Genomic DNA, 12,460 nt, shown 5'->3' with positions numbered 1-12,460 from the left:
GTCCTTAATTATATTCCATCACTACAAATGCCAAGTCAAAAGGGTCACTACACTAAGTGAATTCATTCATTTCACAAGTCAGTCATAAAATCAAAAAAATATGCTTTAACTTTGAAACACCATTTGCCTATATCCGGTCTTTTTGGCTGTTTTTGTCCCACTTGATGAGGCTACTTTCCAAATCGGAAACCAGTTACAGCAATGACAAAAACTCGGGTGTTTCCACTATCTCTTAAACACTGGAGCCTTGACTCTGGGTCAAAACTCACCAATTACACAGCTAACTTCATCAAAAAGTATGCAAATGTTTTATTTACAGTCTCATTAGGCTGCGAGAGGGGAAGGTATTCAAAGAATGTGTAATGGAAAATGGGAAGCACTAAATATGGACTACACTTTCAGTCAAACATAGTTGGGCTTTGTGTCAAAAAAAGAGACAAGAGATTGAGAGAAATTATTCAGATTGACACTTTATTCTTCACAGCATTATTCTGTCTGCAACAATAAGCTACAAAAGCCTGGAACAATAAGAAAATAACCTTATGAGAAGCTTCTGAGCCCGATCTAGCATTTATCTGTTTCAGTCACAGGATTAATTAACACACTGAATCATGAGTCCAGATGAGATTGCTTCGATTTACCCGTGACCAAAGCAGACGCAGTCACACTAGCACAGTTCATACAAGTCATTAATAGAAAAAAAACAAAAAAAACATGACAAACGATATGAGCTGAAAATACAGTATGTTTGCAATTTTACAATAATATACAGACACAGTAAGTAAGTCAGGCCATGCTACTGACAGTACTTAGCAATAGTCATGGATCAGTTGTGAAATGAAATGATTGACTAATGCTGTGTTCACTTGCTGCCAACTGATTCCATGAATTATAACTCCACACTGCGAGAGTTAAAAAAAAAAAAAAAACACAATCAAATATACAACAAAACTAAATAAGCCTCCCACGTGTCTCTGCACACATTCTGGAGACAAAAGTCATCACTACAGATTTGTTATGCCATCACAACACAGGAGAAATGTCATTTTCCCGTGTTTCCCTGTTTGTGCAAGAGGCAGAGATAACAGAAACGATGACTGCACGACAGAGCAAACTGCCTCCAGTTGTTTGTCAACATTTTGCAGTGATGAATATACTTTTTCTGCATATTTGTTTGCGGTTCATGTTTTCATCCACCGGTCAGCTGCGACGTACAACACCACTGCTGTTCAAAGAAAAGAAAGCATCTACAATATATTTATACATATAGTCATATATTAGTAAAAAGCTGTAATTTAAAATCAATGTTTTTCTTGAATAGGCATTTGTATTCTTCAGAATACTACTTAAATATATAATATATAGATAGACCAATCATAAATTCTTCATTTTTCAAAGAGCTTTTTGTAATAGTGGTTTTCTGGGGAAACTTGTCCAGTCCGGCATCGTCAGGTATGGCACAGTGGTCTCTGTCCTTACATGACCAATTTGCATCTAGGTAAAGGACAAAGCGAGTTACAGAGACTGAGATTGTATCTAGCGATTATTTCTCAAGTCCTTACCTGTGAAAAATAAACTTTCCGTAATCTACTCTCTCTTCCATTTCCCTTACATGCTTTATAAATCCCCGTTCATGCCTTGTTCCCCCGCTCCTCTTCCTTCATACAGGCTTGGCACTGTGGATTTGAGAATATGACCCCCCCCCACCCCCCCACCCCACCTCGTCTCCCACATTAGTAGCCAGTTGTCCGCTACAGCTGCAAATCTATCTCTAGTTCTTTTATGTTTGTGTTCTGTGTGGGAAAATGGTAAACAATGTAATTGATTTGTGCCGACCGTGTCGGGACGCCAAAGATATTAGACATAAGAGATTTTTTACAAGGCTGCCACTTTGTGGACACAATCACTAATGAACTCACAGATCCAGTAATGTGAAATCTCCAGTGGATAACGAGTGACACTACAGGACGACTGACCAGCGGCAGAGACAAACAGCCACCAAGCACATCGCTGACCTGTCACATGTTGGTGTCTCTCCTGTCTTTGCTCGGTGAGGGTTTTGAAGGATCCTTAGCTGCCTTTCCGTTGGCCGAGGCAGCCGGGTCTGCGCCGGCGGCCACCGTGGTGACGATGGAGCGTTTGGATTGCTCTTCGCTACGAGCCTCCGGGCTCGGCTGTGTGGGCGGCGCTTGCTCAGCTGGTGGCTGAACAGTCATTTCCTGCTGCAGTTTGTGGCTCTGCAGGAGGCGAAGCTGGACGCGGAGCTCCAAGATGGCTTCCTGCTCCTCATGGATGGCCTGGTTCAGGTGGGTGTTTTTGTTCTACAGGGCAACAAAATACAGACAGGGCTTAAGAAACCTATGAGTTCATTTGGCAATATTCATAGAGAGAATATACAGGGCCCCAACATGGGAAGGGCCCTCAAGAAATCTGGAATTAGAAGTTTGTTTTCTTTCGCAATTTTTTTTACTATTTCTATTTTTTCTATTTCTTGAATGTAAAACCAACAGCATTGGAACTGTTCATTAAAGGAGCCATTTGTGAGTTTTGTTATTGCTTTCAAGTTTCCTTTCCTTCATTGAGAGCTGTCTCCAGCAGTGGAAGGCAACCCTTTTGTTTCGCTTCTATTTCTATCACTTCTTTACTTCTACAGGAAGTTAGCAAGATAACTAGCTAGTCCCTGCCTGGACAGACTGTCTCATCATTTTCCTATATGTAATCACTGGCGTGTTCAGTCTGCCCTGAAGAAGTAGCGCTGCTCAGAGGTATACGTACCTATTATAACCTCTTGTGTTGTAAAAGCAACGACGGCTGAAGCTCTTGGCAAAACTGGAAACTAAACAGCTGTTAATGCTAATGTTGGCTATGCAATAGCAAATCACAAACCTCCTTTAACATTACTCCTTCTATTAAGGATTGTGTCTTTAGGTTTCTAGGAGCTACTTTCTGTGCTGCATCAAGTTTGCACTGGTTAAAAACTAATTCATCTTAATTTTGCAAATAAAACATTATAATGAAGACCTGAGGAAACTGTAACAGTAATAATGTTGGACAATGTAAATGTTAAAACCTCCCAGTGAAGTTTCACACAGTATTTACAGTATGTTAACTTTCTTAAAAGCGTTATAAACCCAAATAACTACTGGTTACTTAAAGATTGAGTTATTAATACTGGTTAAAAAATGGGAGATTAAAACAGGGAGAGAGCCGACAAATGTAGGGGACCAGATTTTTGTGCTATGCCACTAAGAATAGATAAATGATTTTATTCTATATTGTTTAAGTCCACCTTTAAGAAAGCCTCCAGAGAAAGAAAGCCTGTAATTCTTAAACTCAGTGTCTCTATGTTATAGATGTAGTTTCTAGATTTTAGTCTGTGACAGCTCAACTGAGAGATGATACTTGGTGGCCAGTGATTTCTGAATGTTTTTCTCACCTCCAGTTCCTCGTTTTGCTTCTGCAGATCCTCCAAAATCATCTGCAGCTCTTCCTCATCTTCACTCTCACTTTCACTATCTGATGAATATTCCTCGGTCTCACTGCGACCCTGCTGCCGACTGAGGAAAACATTGCTGGATTACGGACTTACAGGGTAAGTCATGTCAGTTTCTCATCAAATTACAACACATTTCATACTCAGAATGATCTCAGGCTTCTCCTACCTCTGTATGTCTGCGATCTCTGCTCTCAGTCTCTCGATTTCTTCTTTCTCAGTAGCTATTTGTCGACGAAGCACTTGTTCGAGAGAGATCAGCTCCTCCTGCTCTGTCAGGATCTCGTTTTCCTGATTATGGAACAGAAGTGGGGAAATGACAAAATTATTCCATCACAGATTGGCATGGAGTGAGACTTCAGAGGATTTTTTAAAAACAATTCAGGCTGTCGCACCAGGTTTGGTATCATTTTTTTGTTCTGAGCACATTCTTTACAAATATATAATGTACCATTTATATGAATGACTCGCCTGTGTTAAGAGGAGGTTGATAACTTCCTCCTCATTCTCGGTCATTTCCTCTTTTGAAACATCTTCCTTCGACAGGCTTGCTATCTCCTGGGCTATTTTACTCTCACACTCCTGAAGGCGCGCAGAGGAAACATACACAAACACAACAACAATATAGACTCTCTGTTAATCTTGCAGCCATGGTTAGTGGTGAAGTTGTACTAGACTGAATTATATGTCAAGTTCTCTTTGACAAAATATCTAGAGCTCAGTTCCCAGCAAAGAAGTGTGTTCCTAAAAAAGAGCAACTAACCATCATTTTTACATCAGAACAAGCACCTAAAGGTAAATTAGTAATGAAGTATGATTCAATCCGCCCTAAACAGAGATTTACAAAGAAGAAAGATATAGACATATATATCCAGATAATATCCAGACACAACTCACCTGACGTTTGGCCTCCCTCAGTTTGCGTTTAAGGGCCGTCAGGATTCGCTGAACCTCCCAGAGTCGCTCCTCTTTGGACAAGTCCTTCACCCCTGCCTGCAGGTCCCTGTGCAGGCAGTTCAATAGGAACTCCTAAAACACACACACACACACACACACACACACATTTATGTTACAGGTTGATACTCATATCTAAAACAAATGCAAAAGTCTTTCATGTTTGAACCCCTTTTTCATAAAACAAGTATGATATTTCATTTCACTGAAGAACATGTGAAGTTAAGAACATCTGCACCAGTGAAAGTGAAATGTTTGTTTATATTGCAGTGTGATGCATGAGCTGGCATATAAACTAAACAGCAAAGATAAAGATTTGTAGTGCTGACAAGACGATGTACTATAAACACAGGCAGCTTATTTTGATAAATTCCTGCTGCATTACTATGTTTGTACCCTGTAACATTTTAATCCCTGCTTAAAGTGATAACAATTTATCATCTGATTACTTCAAAAAAAGATGTGTAAATATTTACAGAACTTAGAAACAGCAACATGCCCACTGTCGTCAGGACTTTTTAAATCTTCACATATTTCTCTGAAGATGTACAGCAAATGTTTAAATGTTACAAAAGGCATCAGAGAACAGGTGTTTAGGGTCCAGCGTTCAAGGCCTCATTGGCAGGAAATGGATTAGGGCTTCAACTAATGACTCATTGTCCATCGATCTGTACAACATTTTTATGATTAATTAACAATTTTTGTCGACAAATGTCTGAAAAAAAGTCTAAATAAAGGTTCATCAGAAGTTCTATATTAAAAAAAATATGCCTAACAACAGCTCTAAACCCTACAAATCATGTTACATCTGGTTTGTTTAATCCATACAACAGCCACAGTGTAAAATCAAAGTTGCAGTTTTACAGAGGGTTTAGTGCTGGGCTTTTTTTTTTTTTTTGTCTCTGGTTCTGCTTCATATCAAACACACAAACATGAGATGGATCATTCATCCTGGCAAGAACTAGAACAAGCAAATTTTCTTTTCCAGAAAGTCAAATTATTCCTTTAATTTTTCATCGATCAATAATGAACTAAAATTGAACCACAGGCTGCATTAAGACTGAACCCACCTGTCGTCGGATCTCCTCTTTGATGCTCTCCTGGGTCTCAGGCAGCGCCGGCATTGTTGCCATGTTGGACCAGCGGAGCGGTCGCACCACCGGCTTCAGCACCACGTCTCCAAACAGCTCCCTCACGTGTGTGAAGAAGATGTAAAGAACACGGTTCCCAATCTAAAAAAACAAGGTAAACAAATCAGTGAACACCCAGATATGGAACACCCAGCACAGCGAGAGAGCGCTGCAGAAGCTGCAACTAGCCTCACAGCGCACGTGAGGTAGTCTTTGTATTTTGTGTAAGAATGAGGTGTGCATTGTCTCTGCACCAGTTTCCCCACATCACAAATTCCTGCATTTTTACCCCAACTCATTAATGGGAAGAACTGTTTATTTTACAGTGCTGTGGCTACTGCTGCTGTTGGTTCGCAATAAGTGGAGCAGCCACACATATTGTACCCTGTGGGAATAAATGAGCTTCACTAAACTGGGCCAGGGTTTCTGAGATGAACTGAGTGTTTGATCCAATAAAAACTGGCTTGGTTTGTTGCTAAGGGGAGGTTTCTTATCTTTTAGGTACAGCTGAGCCTCAGCCAAATTTCCATTTTTCTATTTGATGTGTAGTCTGCCTGTTGCTGTTGAATTACTGCTCTCTGTGCAACATTTCATCATCTTTCTGCCCATTTCCTTTTTTGTTATTCTTTTTTCTTCCATTAATCTAAAATTTCCATTTACTCTGCTTTTTCTAACGTCCCCCTCTGACCTGTATGGTTGGGTTGAGGACGATGGAGATATTCTGAATATTCATCTTGGTCTCAGCCTCCCTGGCGATGACGTGGTCCATGTGCGTGATGAGCCAGGAGAGAAGAAGTCGGCTGTCCGGCGACACCTCGGACAACAGCCTCTGGAACTCTGTCACCTTCTCGGCCTCCACCTGTCGCCCGCAGGCGTCCTCGAAGCGCTGGGCCAGGTCTCGGCCCAACAGGTTCTCTGGCAGCTCGCGGAGGTACTGCTTCAGTAGACTGGCAACCGTGTGGGGGTCATACTCCTCCAGGCAGGGGCACTCCTCGCGGTCATATGCTGCTTTCAGTTCATCCACCTTTGACTTCATACCTTCATCAATCACACATACACATAATTAGACTGCCTTATATACTCGTTTTTCACTTTTTGCACAGTCCAAAACTATTTTCACAAGAAAAAAAAAAAGTCAACAACATCCCAAAGTTTCTATACCTGAGACCCGGTAGATTCCCTCACACTTCATGCCATAACTTTCAATGTAGTCCACACACTCTCTGAAGATGGCAGGCAGCTGAATGCCATCATACAGAGCTGTCCTCTTCACTGCTTCAGCCAGAGGAGCTCCAAAGATAGGCCTGAAGGTGGGGGTCTCCACTGGGACTGGCTCTGCTTCTGTTGCTGGTTTCTTCTTCTTCTTCTTCTCTTTCCACTGTTTAACCACGTCTGCAGCCGTCAGGTCCTTAGATTTCTTATCCTTGGCCTTGTCTTCTTTGGGGCCCTTCTCCTTCACCTTGAAGTCCTTTTCTTTCTTCTTGGAGAAGCTCGGCTTCTTGAACACATGGATTCCTTTGGAGCGCTTCATCTTGGATGGGCTCTCAGCTTCATCTGCTGAACTGTCCTCCTGGAAGGCAGCGTAGCCTTCCGCTGTGAAAGTAAAGAAAGAGTAAGAAGAAGCAGAAATAGGGTTAGATCTGAAAGAAGAAACACCCCTGTTTTCTTATCCTCCTCTGACGACAGAACTGTGATAGCAGTGAAATAGTAACAGGAAGGGAGATGTGTGAAAGAGAGAGAAGACAGCAGAGCAGGGGGAGAATAGGGACTTGGAAAAGAGGTCAGCCACCGATTTAGCATAGCTCCCACTGCACCTTACGCCTCTCCTCTCCAGAAACAGCTCGATTTAAATATTCTTCCTCAGAGCAAACAGCTACAGGATAGTGTCAAAGACAGTCTGTTTTTTTTCTCCTCAAATTATCTCTACTCTGGGTTTCCCCCAGAACGGGCACTGTATATCAGATCTCTGCCTGAGACACACCTTCACAGAGCTCCCTGGGTGTGCCCTGAAACTGCACATCTCTTCCTCTCTCCCACCGTACTCTGGTGTGAGAGCTAAATACAGACATGGAAAAATCCTGACACAAAGTGGACAAAGGGACTGACGACCACTCAGTGAAAAATGTTTTCAGTGAAGGACGATTTCTCACTGCTACAGACAAAAACAGCCAACAGGATGGAAAAATGGGAAGCTCCTCCTTTACTCAACAGCTACGAGTGAGGAGGCATTAAGCAACATCACAGTAGTATTCAGTTCTCAGTTGCTCTGTTGTAAACAGAGTGTCACTGTCCTCGGTGAATAAAAACCAAACATGTGGCTTTACCTGAAAATAAACTAAAAATTCAGTGATTTCTATTAAGATTTGAGCAATGTGACATAAAAAAGTTCCACTGGAGGTCACCTTAACATATCCACAAACCATTGTTTTAATTCTCGAGCTCTCTGGTCCAGAGGTTCACAAAACGTCCAGTAAGTGACCGAGTGCTAAGAATATTTTGTCTAAGTTCAATAATAAACCTTCAAGTTTGAAATACAGGATGATGTCTTACTCCTTTTCTCCTTCTTCTTGAACTTGTTCTTCTTCTTGCTGTGCTCTTTGTCATCATCTGAGACATAGGTGTCAGGTGCCTCGTGATGATGGCCATCATGAGGTGGTGACGGTTCGCCGGTGCGGTACAACCCGGGGAACTTGGTGGGGCTGATCTCCTCGGAGCTAGGGGTGCGCGCCACGCCCCCTGGGTGCTCAGCCCTGCGCTGCTCGGCGGGGCTGCTGCTGGGGGGCAGGAAGCACTCAGTCATGGCTGCTCTGGCCTTGTCACTCCTCTGGCTGTGGACACATCACCTCTCCATCACACCTGCAGTGAGCAGAAATGTAAGATACTGACACAACACAAACCAGAGCTCTCAGATAATCTGGATCAGCTTTCACATAGATTCTGTCAATAATCCTTCTGATCAGAGCAGGTCTACATCTTTTCAGTTAGTATCAAGGTGTAATTTATGTGACAGTAGCCAGGTCCGTGAGGATTTCAAGGCTTTTAGTTTTATTAATTTGTACATTTATTTTTGTGTTGACTTATATTAATATAGAACAGATATGATATGACTATAGATGATACAATGACCTGAACTTGGAAAACCAGCCAGTACTTTTCATCATTGAGATGTAATCAATTACTCAATGATTATTAAACTTTTAACTAATCTATTTAGAAATGTTTGTAATTGTTTTACTCACAGAAGGGATCTCAGTCTCTTATTTATCTGATTAAATAAAGGTTAAAAAAATGCAGAGTACTCTACCACTATTAATCAACATAGTAACAGGACCTTATAGCAAAACAAACAGCAACACAGAAAATCAAATCAAACACTATTCATTTCCTTCACAGAATGTGCACCATCAAATCGCAAGTAACAGTTTTCGCTGCTATAAACAGATAATGAATTACAATACAGTAAAACATAGTTGTAATAATATAACTTTATAGGAGATATTATATAGTTGACTATTACTTTACAATAATAAACACTTAAGAATGTCCACATGTCTGTATTAATACATTACATTGTGTTATAAGCCATTTATTACATGTTTATTATGCACTGCTAATGGCTTACAGTTAAGTGTTACTGAAAAGACAGACTATGTACAGAAATTTATAAGCTATTTCAGACAAAATGAACAAAGTGAAAACACAGCTGTTACACAATTTGAAAAATAAACCCAAATATACTAAAGCTAAGCTACAACTAACATACATTATATCGTCAGAAAAGCTGTGATAATGTCTTCAAAATACGTAATTTTCAATCTAAAATATTTTGATGATGACTGCATGAATAGAACAACTGCAGCAGTGAAGTCCACCCACCAGATGGGGCTCTGCCATACCAACAAACACATCTTCCCTGTCCTACTTCTGACATCCACAGTCAGCAAAAACAAAGCTACAGTCCACCCCACCAGCCATAGACACTGTTATTTATCAGAAACAGCACTGATGAGTGTAGATAAGAATATAAATACAAGCCAAGTGCTGCTCTTTGTGGGAACTGCTGGGTTTTTCTCTATAATAAAGTAAGGTCTCGACCTTACCCTGTAAAGTGCCTTGAGATAGATTATGATTTGGAGTTATACAAACAAAACTGAATTGAATTGAATATAATTGTTAATCTGATGAACCTGATGTTCTCACAGGCATTTGATAATAAGGAATATGAAATATTTTATGTAAATTCAAATTTAGACTTATTTAAAGTATAACTTCCTGCTATCTTATCATGTCCCTGACCATAACACACTGCTGTTCTCTGAGTTTATCACAGTGGGCACACCTGTCATCATAAAGCCACGGAAAAATAAAGTACATCAGAAATGTCTATTAAATTAATTAATAAATTAAATTAAAAGAAAGAAAATGTTTTGTCTCATATATGAATGAAAAATGTTTGCATGACATGTTTCTATTAACATATTTAAATGAATGTATCTAAAGATCCAAGAATATATTGTATATCATAAATAAATCTAATATGACATTAAATTACATGCTTTACTCCACATGTTTCTTATTGCCTCTGCGCTCCCTCTCCTTGGGATTAATGCACTTTTAACTGAGTTGCATTGTAGTTTGAGATGTTTAGCACATGGGGAAGTTAAAGGATTAATTACACTGTCATGAAAGCGTCTATGTGCCAATGGATAATACTGTATAATGGTGATCTATGTGTGTTGCGTCCAAATGTTGTCTTTCTGAATACATTTTGTGATCTGGAGTCGTGGTTACTTCATTTATTGATGCTGCTTTTTTTCATTTTGTTTGTTTACGTTTTATTAAGTTCACATTAAAAAGGGAAAGCTTTAACTTCCCCTGCTGTTTACAGTAAAATGCTTCTCAAACTTCAGCTAGCTGGAGAGCTAACTCTTACATACTGATACTGGAAACAGCTCTTAACTTGAAGTGGACAGTTTTTCACAATAAGTTACGCTGAGGGCCAAGAAGATAGACGTGATAACTGAAGCAACACAACAGTAACGTATTCACTAACACGGTCTTTATTGAACTCTAAATATAAAACTATCAATAAAGTCTCTTTGTCTGTCTGATATCTTAATCTTCCTTCGCTGTGGGAAGATTATCCTCACCATTTTCTTGCTCTGTCCTGTTCCCAGAGGAAAACTAGCCAAATACAACCACACATAGCATCAACCTGCTGTTAAAATATTAAGATTAGTTGGTGAACGATTGAATTTAAGCATATTTATATTAAAATCTGTCATAAAATAGATTCTGTCCTCTGAATGGAAGGGCCCATATGCTAACGTTAGCTTAGCAGCTAGCTGAATAGCCAGGCTGTCCGTTAGGACTGAAACCGCTGTGTCGTGCAAACGAAACCCACATGAGATATAAAGTTAGCTACAGGTGCTAAACTCTATTTTGCAACCGCTGTACTGTCGCAGAACAAGCAAAATACAAAAGACAAGAAACTTTACCCCGCACTATCCCGTTCGGTGAATTTCAGAGTGGAGCTTCCGGCTGTCTGTATACCAAATAAACCCATCTGCGCTTGCGCGGGGGAAAAGTGCACGACGGGGGATGTAGTTCGACAGAGAACGCTTCGGTTGCACGGAGCTCGCACCGCAAACGTACAATCTATGAAGTTTTCTGGCCAAGACCGATCTGGAACTAATGAGGGATGTTTAGGCTGTGGTGTCGTTTTGTTTCTTAACCCCGAGTTCTCTGTTACACACGAGAAACTGTCAAACTATGTTTTGAAAAGCAACTATAATCTAAATTTGGTGAAACCACTTGTTATTCTGGACCATGTGTACTTTCCCAAACGCTGTGGTTGGACCCAGAGGACTGGTGGTCATCCCGACATATGAAACACATTAGCTCTCTGCAGTGGTGCTACAAGTAGCCAACACTTACTCAAGTACTTTCCTCTAAGTACAATTTTGAGGTACTTGTACCTTACTTGAGTATTTCCATTTTATGCAGCCCTACACACATTAGACTACATTTCAGGGGGAAATATTGTACCTTTTACTCCACTCCATTTATTTTACAGCTATATTTAGTTGACATAAAGATTTTATATAAAGAAAAGTATGAGCATATAAAATACACCACATTGTCAAATAGAATCAAATAGCAGTCATAGGAGAACAATAACATTTACTTTCATATTAAAAGTACCTTTTGCTGATAATATTTCCACACTGTTACCTCGGCGGGTTATTTCATGCAGGACTTTTATTTGTAATAGAGCATTTTTGCATTGTTGCATTTGTGCTTTTACCCTAATTAAAAGGATCTGAATACTTCTTCCACCACTGGTCCTCTGATCTTTTTTGGCACCGTCTGCACCAAACCCACAGCTGCAGTAGCAAAATGAGGTCGTGACTCAATATCATAAAAAAAAAAAAAAAGACAAACAAGGTCTCATTGTGCATCTGGTACATTTAGTCTGTGCAAACTGCTGTTGCATGCCAATTGGGAACAGAATCAGTGATAGGGCACCCCGCTGCCTTTTGAAAATGCACTGGCATTACAAAGAGCATTTGTGTGTGGCGGTGAGAGATTGGCATCAACAAATGTTCCCTTTCCCCTCCGCTTGCATGAGACGGTCAGTGAGCACTGGAACACCTGTCGACCAGAATGGTATAATAACAACTTTGTTTCCCTCAGGAAATGATGTGTTTCCTGAGTCAAGCAACACTAGGCTAAGATTAGAGCAGGAGACGGGCCACGGAGAAGACAAACATTTACTATTCCACTGTGCCTTTTTTTTTTTTTTACAAACATTTTCAAACAAAATATAGTAAAGGAACAAAAGACATTTGAAAATCAGACTTCTTTCTGTGAGACAAAGCAG

The 12,460-nt window shown here is 40.3% G+C and overlaps 1 protein-coding gene across 3 annotated transcripts; it reads right to left on the bottom strand.

Moving 5' to 3' along the window:
* Window positions 1-450: 450 nt before the first annotated feature.
* ralbp1 (ralA binding protein 1) lies at window positions 451-11,180 on the bottom strand. Of its 3 annotated transcripts, none has more exons than XM_071490791.1 (11): window positions 11,076-11,180; window positions 8,128-8,433; window positions 6,739-7,170; window positions 6,266-6,615; window positions 5,518-5,679; window positions 4,391-4,522; window positions 3,965-4,075; window positions 3,663-3,784; window positions 3,437-3,557; window positions 2,016-2,321; window positions 451-1,494 (listed from the first exon to the last, which is right to left on the bottom strand). In XM_071490791.1, exons 2-10 carry the CDS (start codon window positions 8,375-8,377, stop codon window positions 2,019-2,021), a joined length of 1,983 nt encoding a protein of 660 aa, XP_071346892.1. In that variant the 5' UTR covers window positions 8,378-8,433; window positions 11,076-11,180; the 3' UTR covers window positions 451-1,494; window positions 2,016-2,018. The 3 variants fall into 3 exon arrangements, with proteins under 3 accessions (XP_071346892.1, XP_071346891.1, XP_071346890.1); XM_071490790.1 differs by having other exon boundaries at window positions 1,357-1,494; window positions 3,437-3,572; XM_071490789.1 differs by lacking the exon at window positions 451-1,494 and having other exon boundaries at window positions 1,872-2,321; window positions 3,437-3,572.
* Between the last annotated feature and the right edge of the window lie 1,280 nt (window positions 11,181-12,460).

The sequence above is a fragment of the Trachinotus anak genome, unplaced genomic scaffold (assembly GCF_046630095.1).
Source record: "Trachinotus anak isolate AG129_WGS33_773 ecotype Australia unplaced genomic scaffold, CSIRO_AGI_Tana_v1 ptg000012l, whole genome shotgun sequence".
NCBI classification, from domain to species: domain Eukaryota; kingdom Metazoa; phylum Chordata; class Actinopteri; order Carangiformes; family Carangidae; genus Trachinotus; species Trachinotus anak.
Note: the sequence above shows the minus strand (reverse complement) of the source record. Positions and strands in the feature narration are given on the sequence as shown.

Coding starts and splice junctions, on each gene's coding strand:
- ralbp1 (XM_071490790.1), bottom strand. CDS start 8,377: ATGACTGAGTGCTTCCTGCCCCCCAGCAGCAGCCCCGCCGAGCAGCGC. Junction 6,616..6,738: donor GGGAATCTACCGGGTCTCAG/GTATAGAAACTT, acceptor TGATTGATGAAG/GTATGAAGTCAAAGGTGGAT. Junction 4,523..5,517: donor AAGAGGAGATCCGACGACAG/GTGGGTTCAGTC, acceptor TGTGTGTTTTAG/GAGTTCCTATTGAACTGCCT.